The 13246-nt window shown below is 45.4% G+C and overlaps 1 protein-coding gene across 1 annotated transcript; it reads right to left on the reverse strand.

The window, feature by feature from the left end:
• Positions 1-298: 298 nt before the first annotated feature.
• LOC138064139 (ectoderm-neural cortex protein 1) lies at positions 299-11074 on the reverse strand. Its single transcript, XM_068925358.1, has 3 exons — positions 10925-11074; positions 4260-6072; positions 299-557 (listed from the first exon to the last, which is right to left on the reverse strand). The coding sequence occupies exon 2, from the start codon at positions 6058-6060 to the stop codon at positions 4291-4293; it is 1770 nt and encodes a 589-aa protein (XP_068781459.1). The 5' UTR covers positions 6061-6072; positions 10925-11074; the 3' UTR covers positions 299-557; positions 4260-4290.
• Positions 11075-13246: the final 2172 nt, after the last annotated feature.

Consider the following 13246-nt stretch of genomic DNA (forward strand, 5'->3'; position numbering starts at 1 on the left):
ACTCACTGCACACAGGACAACACAACACAGGCACCTAAAAGCTGCTGTAGGCATTGCCCACAGACAAGCTCGCTCCAGTAGCAGAGTTCTGCAGCAATTCTGCTGCATCTTCATTCACAGCAACATCTCACTGCTTCAGACCTGGCCTGCTTCCTCTGCAGCTGGTGCTGGCACTTCAAACCATCACAAAGAGAGGTGACAACCATTTCAAATTTCACACACAAACAGTGGAGTCCATGAAAATCACGAGTTGTGTGCTGCACAGCTCAGAGAAGTTCTGTCTCTTTTTTTCTCCTTTGAAGGATTGATTAACATTGGCATTAATCCACAATTACTAGCACAAGGACCAGATCACAGGTTCATTCATTCATATTTAAACCATGTGCTGAAGCACCGAAGGCAGTTTTTTCCTCCCGTTCCTTCATGTCTAGATTAGATAATTTAAAAGGTGCAGATGATTTTCTTCAAATGCAAAAGACACTGAACGATTTTTCTTCATTAAAACCGTTTCTCCAGATCTGAGGTTCCAATTTTCTTCTCTAAATAATGGAGTACAACTAAAAGCATAGGGAGGGAAAAAAAGAAAAAGAAAAGGCTTCAGGAGTTTTGCTGAGACAGTATTCCATAAGGTTTTTGTTAGATGTCAGAGAAAAGCTAAAAGCTAGGCTTAGGATACTACCCAGTTGATGGGCTTCTCCCCTTGCCCCCAACCCAGCTTAGCGTTCCTGTTTTAATAGCCAACTACTGATAAATAAGCCAGCCCAGCACATAGTTATTTAGGGTCAGATTCTGCCTCTATTATTCAACTAGCAAGCCATCCCATCAACCCTGAAAGACTACTTGATTTTTTGGATATGGAAGTCATTTGGAAGCTAAATCACATTGGCTCAATACAGCTCAGTCTGATAGATTCTGCATCCTACTACTCTGTGCTCCCCAAAAATGTTAAAGGTTTGTGGAATTGTTTGGTTTAACTGAAAATAACCTTGTACAACTTCTCTTCCACTTGAACATATAGCGTAAAGAGTTTTTTCTATCCCTGGACCAAGGTAAACCTGGTTGGAGTAAAGCAGAAGGGAGGGAAAGGTGTCTCACACCAATGCCTACACTCACCATTAAGAACTCTGAATTTAATTTATTCATCATATAGAAAGGGACATACTAATCCCCTTACTTAAAACTTCTCTGCTATTCGTTACAGCAGAAGTCTGCTCCATTTCTTTTCATATAGCAATGCACCATGCACCAACAATTCCACCCTGAATTACAAAAATACGATTATTCAATGAAAAATTCAGCCCTTTGATGCCGAGATTGTGCTTTCTTCTTTCATTATGAAGCTGTATTAAAATGTCCACTTCCAAACCATCATCAGCTTATAAGGATCATTTCTGACAGCGCTACAAGAATTTTGGGGGGCAAATCCTACATCATTACAATGCAAAGGAGCTCCAATGAACTCACAGTTCATTTGAACATACCAAATATCTTTCAAGCTGTGATGCCTAAGAACAACAGGGAACACTCACAGGAAACACAGCAGCCTACATAACAGCCTAAAGCATCAAGTCTCTGCAATTGCGGGTTTGAAAACAGACCATCGTCATTACTTCCAAAAAAGTCTTCTGTACTTAGTGTTGATTAGTCTTTTCTAGACATTCTTCAGGGTAGCGTGTCATTTTTCCCACTGAAATGTACATATCAACACTGAAGCCAAAACAATGTTTCCTGTCATGGGATGAACTTGAAAAAAGTTATAAACAATTCCAAGGAGGAGGGGGAAAAAAAAAAAATCTCCAGCCTACTCAAAACCTCAAGTTTGAGAAAGGGGACAAAGCAGACTAAAATCTTCCTAAAAGCTGTCAGACTGGGGCCACACAGCGCCTTGAAAACAGAGGGTAATCAGAAGTAATTTCCTTTTTGTCCCTCCCACCCACTGACAAAGCAGCAGGAGTCAGGGAAAAAAAAAAAAAAACAAAAAACACTACTTTCTGGATGAGCACACAGCGCTGGAGAGACTTCAGTTTACAGTTGCGTTCATCCAGTTATCTAGTCTGTTAATGAAGCTAAAATAATGCCATTTAACAAGATACTGCAAAGCAAATGGAAGTTTTTTACACCGTTATACTCTGAGGACTATTTTTCAAAATAAAAAACTCTGTCTCATGTACTGTAAGCTTTAAAACAATTAAGTCAGTCTCAGAAGAATAAGTCAATATTTTTTTTGGCACAGACCTGAGTCTGAGCATTCAATACTACTGTTCTGATAACACTGGCGAGCGAGTAATAATAGAAATTTACTGAAGATTTAAAGATGTCGTTCCCAACTAGTGAGGAAGTCATCTCAAAGAAATCAAGGCTTCTATTTGCCCTCTATCAGGGGGACGTGATTACTCCCCAGCGCTCCGGATATGGTAAGTCTCAAGGGACTGTTAAGGTTGTATGGAATCCACAGCCCTGCTTTCACAAGAGCAAGTCTGGGAAAAAACAAAACAAAGAGGAGCGATAGCAATGTCTCAGATGGTTATTCAGCTTGAAGAGAAAGGTAAGGGGCACAATACTGCCCAGTTTCACACTAGATTTCTACTCTGACCTGTTACTTCGCATGGCCCATGTATTCCTTTCTGAATCAAGGCTCCTGATCAGCTGAAAGTCAGATTACAAGACGAATCCCCCCCAGAGAGGTCTTTCACAACTACTACTATATGTCTAGATATATACTTATACCTACACTGCTTCATATACATTTGGGTTTCATATATTTACTGCAGCAGTCAGGCACATGTCTCTAGCTGCTAAAGACACCCAGAAGAAAATAGGATGTGTCCCAAAAAGAAGAGTCTAGGGAGTCTTTAAACACAAGCTGCTCTTGCTTTTTTCCAGAGAAGCTACATCAGTCTGGATTTGCAGAGCAAATGCGGAGCTCATTTAATTACTTCAACTGCATTTATTTGGCTTGTTCCTTCTAACCTGCCTAGATTCATGGTTACATTACACACTGTTCAAATTCAAAAAGAAGTTACCACTCACAGGGCATGGATTACTTAGGATTAAGCATGCCACTATGTTTGTTTGGTTGGCTAGTTGTAACCATGATTCTGTACTGAAGTCTCAAGTAGTTTGAGGTGGCGAAAGAATACAATACTGAAGGAAGTCTGCCAGATTTGTTGCAAAATAACTAGATTAATAGCTCTGGAAAATGTCAATGACTTGTTTTAAGTGATGTGATTCTGAAAAAGATGAAAAATTATGAAAAATTAGAAACAGCTGAAGCAATGGTTAGTCGTCTAGCATGACAAAACAGATCTGAAAAATATTGGCAATACTTGCAGATACCCAGCTTTTTTATTGTTTTCTCATTAACCTTTTCTCCCCTCCTAAAGATCAGGAATGTGCAATAACCAAACAAGCAAGGCCAAATTCAGACTTGCTTGTGAGGAGATACAACGCTCAAGTTGCATCTGGTGAGAGCTTGGCCCATTACATATAATTAAATTGTTTTGGAACAGTGCGTGCTATAGACTGGGTAATTATGTCAGCCAGCAATATTGATTGTATGTCTTCCTGACACTACATCTAGTTCAACATATATGACCGTAACTGTTTTGAAAAAAAAAAAATCTGTATTTTGAAGCATGTCAGTGGGCCAAATTCAACCTTAGTCGAAGCAGGTGCAAGCAACCCTTGCAGTCTGGGTGAGATAGCAAATTAGGCCCGAGGCACTAACAAACATCTTTCATGGATGGAGGACAGCAACCTTCCCCTAAGGTGGAAGGCTGTCTGCCTGGAAATTCAAGTGAATTCACCATCAGGCCTCAAGTTGGAATTTACAATGTCGTTTTTGGGCACTGATACTGCATATATAGAGTGACCTGTCCTGCATGATCAGGAAAATAGCACCCGACCCTTTTTCAGAAGGCATATAGTATTTAAATGCAGAGCAGGATTCAATTTCCAATAGTTTAACTGTATTTCCCCACAAGTATAGGGCCTAGCAAGAAGAACATTTTCAACATCTAAATCATGCAGAAAAAGGGCCCATAAGGAGAATTTCATGCAGGAGGCATGGCAAACTAGTTTCAGCTCTTGGCTCTGTCACAGATTTGACATCTGACTTGCAACAGCCCCTGAATGTGTGTGTCTCAGTTGCTCCAGCTATAAGATTGGATTGAATATACTCACCCTCCTCTTGAGAGCTGCTGCTGGAAAGCATTGTGAAAAGCATGATTACAGTGGAATTCAAAGGTGCTGTTTCTTACCTGATAATTTGTAATTGCAACATACACACAATTATGAGGGGAGGTGCTTCCATGTGCTGACAAATGCCGTGGGAATTAATGAATAGGGCACAGTTGTTATGCTGTTCCATACATCTAACGTGGGATCATAGCAGTCTAATGTTTTGCATCTCTGAATGCCAAAGTAGCCTCCAACAACATATAATTTGTTTCCAGATGCCACTGCATGGCAGCTCATTCGCTTAGCTGTCACATCTCCCACCTTAGTCCACTGGTATGTCTCACTGTTGAATTTATAAGCAGAGCACGCAGAGAATTCAGTATCTCCACCCATAATAAAAATCTGGTTACCCAGAACAGCTGCAGCCGTGTAACGCCAGGGCTGGGGGCAGGTGGCTGGTACTGTCCATCTGTTTTCACACTGATCATAACATTGAACTTTGGGCAGCTTGTCATGGCTAACACTGGTACCCCCAAAAGCAAATAGCTTCAGCTTTGCACTGACTACAGCTGCATTGCTTACTCCCTCTCGGAGTGGGGCAACCATGGTCCATTTATTGGTCACAGGGTCATATTGTTCTACTTGCTTTAAGGATACTGAAGGGGAAGCTGGAAGGCAACCAGTTGCTGCAGTGTGTCCTCCTACTACATACAAACAGTGCTTGAGTTCAGCAGAGCCATGCCCAAATCTAGCTACCAGCATGGGAGCAGCCTTTGACCACTCCTCGTGAAGAGTGTCATACACCCACACATCTTTGGAGACTCCATTTTCTGATCCCCGTCCTCCTGTGATATACACTTTGCAACCTATGGCACAAGCGCTGAACTCTTTCCGTGGGCTTGGGATGTCAGCCTTCGGAATGATCTCCTTTGCCTTTTGGTCCACCAGGTACAGCTTGTCACACATAAAGGTTTGGCCACCCAAAAGAAAGAGTGAATGGCCAGTTTTACGGGGTCTGGCACACAAACTAGTGACCACTCCATCATTCTGTAAGATCTTTAACTTGCATCTTATTGACTCTTCTACAATCTCTTTGCTTTTCCTTTGCTTGGTGATAAGTTCTTCCATTGCTACATTCTCCATAAGGTATATGGCTGGCAAGAGAGCCAGTCTGACTGTCTGCAATAGCTCAGGCAGATAACAGTGACGCTTACTCAGGTCATAGTTGACCCAGTTGATAGCTGACTCATATACCAGCCTTTCGTCTTCAGTTTCTAATTCTTCACTGGAAAGCAGCTGCACTACCATGTCTTTTGGCAGCTGGAGGAAGTCTTCACTTTTACTGATGCTCTGGAAGTTGCTAAGGCACATCCTCCAAGAGAGTTCATAAAGCTTGGTGCACTGGTGAGCATCTGACAGCAGCAGCATGCCAAGACAGTTGGTGGGATGAAGGTTTTTTTCTAGAAATTCTGCACAAGCATCCCGAATGTCCTGGAACTCTAGCATGTCGCCAGCCTCCAGCAGCGACTCCGCGTTCTCCTCATTGATGATAACCCTGGAGGAATATGCATAGTCCAGAAGAAGCTCTAAGACTTCCGGGTGAATGGAATTATGGAAGTTGACTTCACTATCCTGGCTCTCTTTGAGTCCTCCACTGAACATTGCTTCAAAATAGCGGCTACAAGCAGCTAGAACAGCTCTATGGCAGGGGAATGACCTGTTCCCAGCATGGAGAAGCACATCTGTAAAGAGACGCTGTTGACGCAGAAGGTTCAGGTGAGTAAGGACACTATCGGCATAGGATGATTTGTGGAATAAATATATGTTTATGGAGCCAGTACTGGCCCTAGATTTGCGATTCTCATGCATGCTGACTGACATTTTCTTCCACACCTATAAACAAAGAAAAATGTAATAAGATTAATGAGACAGTTACACTTTTTGTTATGTAAAAATAATAATGAAGATAGCTGTTATTCACTGGAAGAAGAAGAAGAAAAAAAAAGCCTTAAGTTAGAGATGAGCGGACAAAGACTTGCATCTACCTTTGGCATTTGTTTATTTTTTGTAAGACAAATCTCATAAGTGGCATACTCTAAACTTGTTGCCCAAGAGCAGGTTTATCTTGGGAAACCTGATCTCCAACTTTCATAACAGTATAGTAAGCAAGTAAGTTGGATGGGAAAGGAAGAGAGCTAGAACTGATTTTCTCACCCTTCCCCAGTCTAGTCCAGCTGATTCATTACATATGTACACATGCACATGCTTGAAACATTCTCCTGTACTGAATCATAGCAGGAAGAGCTACCAGACAGAATACCTAAGGAATGTCAAAAGCTGCATGGGGAACAAAAACCTACTAATCCCATTAGGAAGCTTCTCTTTGGTATACTGATTCCATATGCAACATCAGAGAATAAAAAGGGGAACATTAAAATGAAAACCTCGCAAGCACCATAATTTTAGTTCCTGAACTTTAAAAAAAATGCTATAGCTAAACTGTAGAGATTATATCTTGATCTTTGCCAGCAGTTGCCTCCTATGAAGGGATACAGTATATACACTGACAGAATCAGCAGGAAGATGTGTTTTGACAATTAGCTCAAGTCAAAGCATTACTATTCTGAAGCCACCTCAGGAGTCAGGTACTCAGAGTACAAGCCATGAGCAGCTACAGGTTACTTTGGGGGTTTGGAGAGGTAAAAAAAAACATAAGACATCCTACACTGCTACCTTATTTCTCTCAAACGTAATGCTGCTCAGTCCCTATTTGGAGGTGATGTTACTATTTTATGCCATGATATGCAGGTCTATGTACTATTACAGGAGCAAGTTTTCAGGGATAATTAGGAGACAAGCCAAGACAGCGTGGAGCACTGGGAAAGAGAAGAACACTGGCAACCACATAAAGCTAATGGCCAAGAAGCCACAGTGCAAGTAAGAGGAGATGAAGCATACAAAGCCAGTGCAACCTATGGCTGTGACTGCTGCTGCTGCAGACTTTAGAGGAAACTTGGAGAAAGGAAAGAACCGAGCTTTCCTCATTTCTATGATATTCTTTTGCCCAGAGTTCCTTCTACGGTACCTTCAAATAAGGAACAATGTAAAAGCCTACTTGGGAAGCTCCCAGTTCTCAGTGAGTGCATGACCTGGGGCCACTTGAGGTTTTTAATGTGGATCTATTTCACTCTCACAGACGCAAACATTTTCATGTTCTTGAGCATATTTAAGCAGTACAGAACTGTACAACTCTTCCCACATTTCACGCCTTTCATAAGAAAACAGTATCACCCATCCTCAAACGAGATGACAGAAGAGCATAAAGAGCCTCAAAAGATGTGCATCATCTTTATTAATTTATTTAAATAAATATATTTACTCTCCTAGACTTACATGACTAGAACCTATAACAAAGATCAAAAATCTATATAGATTAGTTTGAACAATGGACTCCATTTCAGAACATTTTGTGTATACAGAACAGACACATACTCCTCCAACAACTGAAGATTGACTGCAGCATAGTCAATCCTCCTGGCTAGCTGTGATAACGTACAGAATAACTAGCTTGTTGCAGGTAACAGCAAGTTTGTGATATACCTTTCACTTCAGTCATGGTGGGGGAGGCGGCACCACACACTCTACCACTTTGCCACATAACTACTGTAACCCATCTCCTTTACTGTGGAACATGACTTCCCCGGTGCTTCTTACTGAGACTGAAAGGAAGGAGCAACACAGTTCAGAATACAGTGCTCAATCCAAAATTCTCTGAAATAGAGAAGAAACCTTCCCATCACAGCCGCAAGGCAGCATATTTGGCTCACTCTACCATGCAACGGTCTGGAAAGCTATTTTAAACAATGCTCTCTAGACCAACCTATTACATGCATTAACACTAATCACAGAACAGCTTAAGGAGGTTGTTATGTCTTCACAACACAAGTTACAAGCAAAATATAATTGCATTAAAGGCAATTTCATTATCTGTTAAATAGTAAAGGTTCAGATGGCATTCAAGGATCCCAAACACTAATCTCAGACTAAAATTACCCACTTAATCTATAGCCAAAAAGATTATACTGACCATAAACTCTCAGGTTCAGACCTGCTGGAACTAAATGATTACAGAAAGGGTCATGACATCAGATATTAGTACACGAACGGTTCGGAGATATAGATGGGAAGATAAACTCTTCACTGGCAAAGCACCCCCTCACAAGTTTTTAAAACTTCTCCAGGCATTTTGTCATTTTAAGCGCTATGACGATACAATACACAGCATTCACTGGATCGCCATGGACTGGCTTTCCTTAGGCTGAGGTCCTAATTTTGCAGGGCTCCAACTACATCGCCAGGCAGAGGGGTGGATGCTACACAGCCACTGATGAGCGGCAACAAAATCACCAGGATCTGAAGATGCTCACTGCCCCCCACCCGCCATCCCAGTTAGGTGAAAGTGTAGGCAGCCCAATCTAGTTATGTCAGGACCTCTACGGAAACATAGTTCCTCTCCTTACCCCCATGTCTTGTGGGGATTCAGAGCACACTAAAACTTTCTTTTTTATGATGCGTATAGGGTTCTGAAATAGGGCAGGTAGAGTTCATGTCAAAGACTGCAAATACAGGAGTTCAGATCTTTTGTGGGGCTGTATACTCCTGGAAGCACCACTAGCAAAGCATCGTTCTGAATGAGGCCATAATCATAACAAAATAGAAGCAAACTTAAACAAATAGCACCATACCGCATACACCACCCTGCAGTCATGCATGTACTGGAGGCTAGTGAGCTAAGTCCATACGCAGAGGGGAGAGAACTGATCACTGCATGTTGCCCAAGCCCACCCACAGCCATTGTAGCAAACACCACTGTAAAAATTGATAAGATCCACTCTCAAGCAACTACTGAATAAAGCAACCGGTTTCACCTCACTTAAATAGAAGACTTAGTCTTCCAGTGAGCAATGCCGTTTCTTATGAAATGCTTGCAGATTTCATATATGCTGGTCTTGAATTGTTCCAAGAACACTGCCTGTATCATCACAATGTCCTCGACTGAGAAGAATTCAAGGCATGCCAATTCACATTTAAGATAAGCTAACGTATTTCCCCAAACAGAACAAAGATACATATCTGTACATATCTTCTTCCTCTCCACTGTGGTTGCTAAGATGACTTCACACAGGGAATAGTTAAACAACCTTAAAAGCAATTACCATAATTTACTAATAAGTAGTGTTTCTGTGAACATGCCCTTTTGCAGTTTCTGACAATTAGCGCAGTCCAGAATCTTACAAGAATATTAAAATGCATGAATGACATCTCTGATTTCTCTATTTAGTGTTGGAAATTATGCAAGCCTCAAATACTTTAGCAGAGGTAATTTACACAGTCAGTGAGTAAATGTTCATCTTGAATAAAATGAGTCAACTCCCTGCAGGCAATTTTTCCTTAGAAATAATAATATCTGTATGTAAAAGAGAAGAAGCGGTCAGTAAATTACAGATACAGATTTTATCTTGGAACCAAGACGTTGATTTATAATTATACTTCAACAGGCTACTTGTCACAGCAGCCCAGTAGTAAACACTGCTTAAGACTAAACAACAGCCTCCCTGCCCTACTTCTTAACAGCTTTGCAGTATGCAGGTCTCAGGCTAAATCAATTTAAAAATTAAGTATTTTCAAATCACCAGCACATCCATGATGTAGGTTCATTTTAACAGGACTTTGTAGTTACATGAGGATTGTTTTTTTTTTTCCTTCTCTCATTTATAACCAGTGAAACTGCTGAAGGAAAGGAAATCTGCTTACTAAACGTCCCATTTATTTACCTGACACTGCTTTCTGTTGCTAAATCTGCAGCAGGACTGTCATTTTTGCAGAGCCAAACCTGGATCCTACCTACACTCCTCCAGCACAGGCTCAGTGGCTTCCTGGGACCTGCTGTGCGATGGAAAGCAAAGCCGGCTGCTCCTGCTAGGAGCGCATTACTGCTCGCCACATGCGGACAAAGAAGCCCAACTCTAAATTCCCTCTAGCCCGGCACATCATAATGCCCAAACAGCTTCCAGTGTCTTGAAAATAAACCCAACCTGGTGAAGAAACAGTGCGATGGATTAAAATATACTTGCTTCTCTGTGTAGAGCTATAACCACGCGCAAAACTTTCTGCAGCGGAGCGGGGAGGGCAGCGGCGCAGGCAGCTCCGGCAGCAGCGAGGCGCTAGGTCACTTCCATGCCCTGCCTGGGCCTCGCTGCGGGACCCCCGCGCCTGCCCGGCCCCGCACTCCCGCGGGGGAAGCCGAAGGCCACCGGCGAGGCTAGCCGGCCTTTCCCGCGGACAGCTGCGTACCAGAGATACGGAACAGCTAAGCACAGCCATCTACCACCGGCCGCCTGCGAGCAGAGGGGACGATGGTCGCCGGCACTCCCGGCAGCGGCCGCCGCTGCCGCCAAGAGGGGCAGAGCGAGCGCCGTTCCGCGGAGGGACGGGCAGGGCAGCTCGGCTCCAGGTGGAGGAGCCCCGCAGCAGCCGGCCGCGACGCCCCACAGGCGCGGACTCAGCGCCAGCGCAGCCAACCCGAGCACGCGGCAGCGCTGCCTCCCGAGCCCGGCTCCCGCCGTGCGCGCGGCACGGGAGCGGGGCACCGCGCCTGGCCAGGGCCTCCCCGCCGGGCTCCGCGCTGACCACCCGCCTCCCTGCCGCGCCCGGCACTGCAACAGGTCGGCGGGCACCGACTTACAGCTGCGGCTCCCGGCTGAGCGCGGACGTCCCTGTGCCTCCGCGGGCGGCGCAGCACCGCGCATGGGAGGGCAGCGCGGCTGCCGGCTCGGCTCGGCTCGGCTCGGCGCGGCGGCCCGGCAGAGAGCCGCCCGGGCAGGCTGCGCTGCCGGGAGCCGCGCGGCGCCGGGGCGGAGGTGGTGCCGCTGGCGGGAGGCGGGCCGCGCCGCGCCGGGGAAGGGAAAGGAAGGAGGAAGGGGGCGGCTGCTGCTGGGACCGCCTGGCCGCCGCTCTGCCCTGCCGCGGCGCGCAGAAGGGGTATATGGGCTGGGGGGCGGGGGGAGAGTTTATGCAAAGCGGCTGAGTGACATACGGGGGAGGGAGGAGGAGGAAGCGGGCGGGCGGGCGGGCTGCGGGGAGCGCTGTCACATGAGTTCCATGCCGGCCGCGGGGAGGAGAGGTGCAAAGGTGCCTCTGCGCCGCCCGGACGCCGCTCCCCGGCGAGGGCTGCAGAAAGCCCTCTCCCACCCCCGCGCGGGGCGCCCCCGGCGTGGTCCGGGGCCCCCCCACCGCCCTGGCCCGGGCCGAGACGCCGCGGTCGCCCCATGGCTCCGGGCCACTAGCGCACCCGGGCAGCATCGCGCACCGAGCCCTGCGGCGCGAGCCGAGCCGTGCTGCGCGCTCCTCACTGTACACGCGGCTGTAACGCGGGCGCTACCGCCGGCTCGCCGCCGCCCAAGGGGCCTTTCAGGACGCGCACTCCGGCATCGCGGCGGGCGGCCGGGCCCCGCTCCCCGCCACGCCCGCGGCTGCGGGGCGCAGCCAGCAGCGGCGCGGAGCTGCAGCGCGCCGCGCTTCCACTGCTCTCTCGTGTGAGGCCTTTACTGAGTTACCGCTTCAGAGCTGCGCGCTGGAGTACTGCAGCGGCACAGAGTTAAGCCTGGCTTTAATTATTTCCCAATTAACAAAGTATGAGAAAAACGCACTTGTGCAAAAGGCCGATTTCAAAAATAAACATCTTCTAGACATAACAGCAGTGTTTACATAATGGTATTGTGCAGCTCCCTACAAGAAAAATACAGGACACCACTCTACACGTTGTGCATATTGCTAACTTTTAAATCAGTAGCACCGATCTAAAAAAGCTTCAAAGAAGACAAGAACACTTATTGTACTTCCACTGACAGGAAACTCATAGCTGCATCTGAAAGTTTGGAGAATTCATTCATTCCTCATAATGAAATATCACCTACATTTCTCCTGATAGAAAAAGCCCTGTAAGCAACTCGCTAAAATGCAGATGGTTACTTGTATTCCTGTTGCTGGACTCCAGAGACTGCAGACAAGCACACGCTCAGGCTGCAGCAGGACACATCTGACATTCCAGGGAGCCTGCGGGCATAGGTAAGCATGGAGAGCATGCTTAAACAGGGTGCAAATGAAAGAGTAATTTGTGACATAGATTATTTCTTTTTTACAATATTGTTTGATTATGACATTAAGTATTGCAGATCCCCAGGTCTGAAGATGTTGCACATCTGTATGTAATAAAGTATGTTTCAAAGCTGTTTAGGTGTGAGAAGCTCTTGGAAATTGTAAACGGTCTTACACAAAGGGTATTCACAGACACCATGGGTCTAATCCAGTACTCGCTTGAGTCAAGTAGCTCTAATGGATTTTGGATTAGACTCTCTGGTGTTTGACCTCTGTTGCACGTAGGATTATCCATGTTATGACTCTGGGTTTTTCATCATCATATTTCCCATAAAATCCTTCCATCCTGTCCTCTCCCACTTTTCCCAACAAAACCTGCAGATTACACCCAAACCCTGCCCCCTTTAGAGCTCATTCCACTGTCATGAACTCTCCATAATCTAGTGTCAGAAAGTCAAATTTTATAATCCTATGAGACTGACTAAAAACAGAGGGACCTATCACTTCCTACAGTGTCAGATTTGTTCCCCTCCCTTTAAACAGGCAGCATAATCACCATGACTGAAAAACGGAAGTGGCAGAATAATGTTACCTAACCCATCGCTCAGAGACAACATCTGAACTGTAAAACAGCCTTGAGGAATGGTCAGTGAAAACGAGGTCTGAAGAGAGGACAACATACAAGACTTACAAGGCTGCCCACAGCACATGCAGATTTGGGCAGCGTTCCACTTGAATAGAACAAGCTAATAATCCTATAAGAGAGTGACCAGATGAAGTACTGATCTTGTCCGCCATAAAATAAGGGACCTGTTGAAGTTAATCAGGGCAGAATGATTGGATGAAGCTGCACATCATCTGTTCGAGAGACAACTACACAGCCAGCCAGGTCCTTCTGTGTGCGTGTAAC

The sequence above is a fragment of the Struthio camelus genome, chromosome W (assembly GCF_040807025.1).
Source record: "Struthio camelus isolate bStrCam1 chromosome W, bStrCam1.hap1, whole genome shotgun sequence".
In the NCBI taxonomy this organism is placed as follows: Eukaryota; Metazoa; Chordata; class Aves; order Struthioniformes; family Struthionidae; genus Struthio; species Struthio camelus.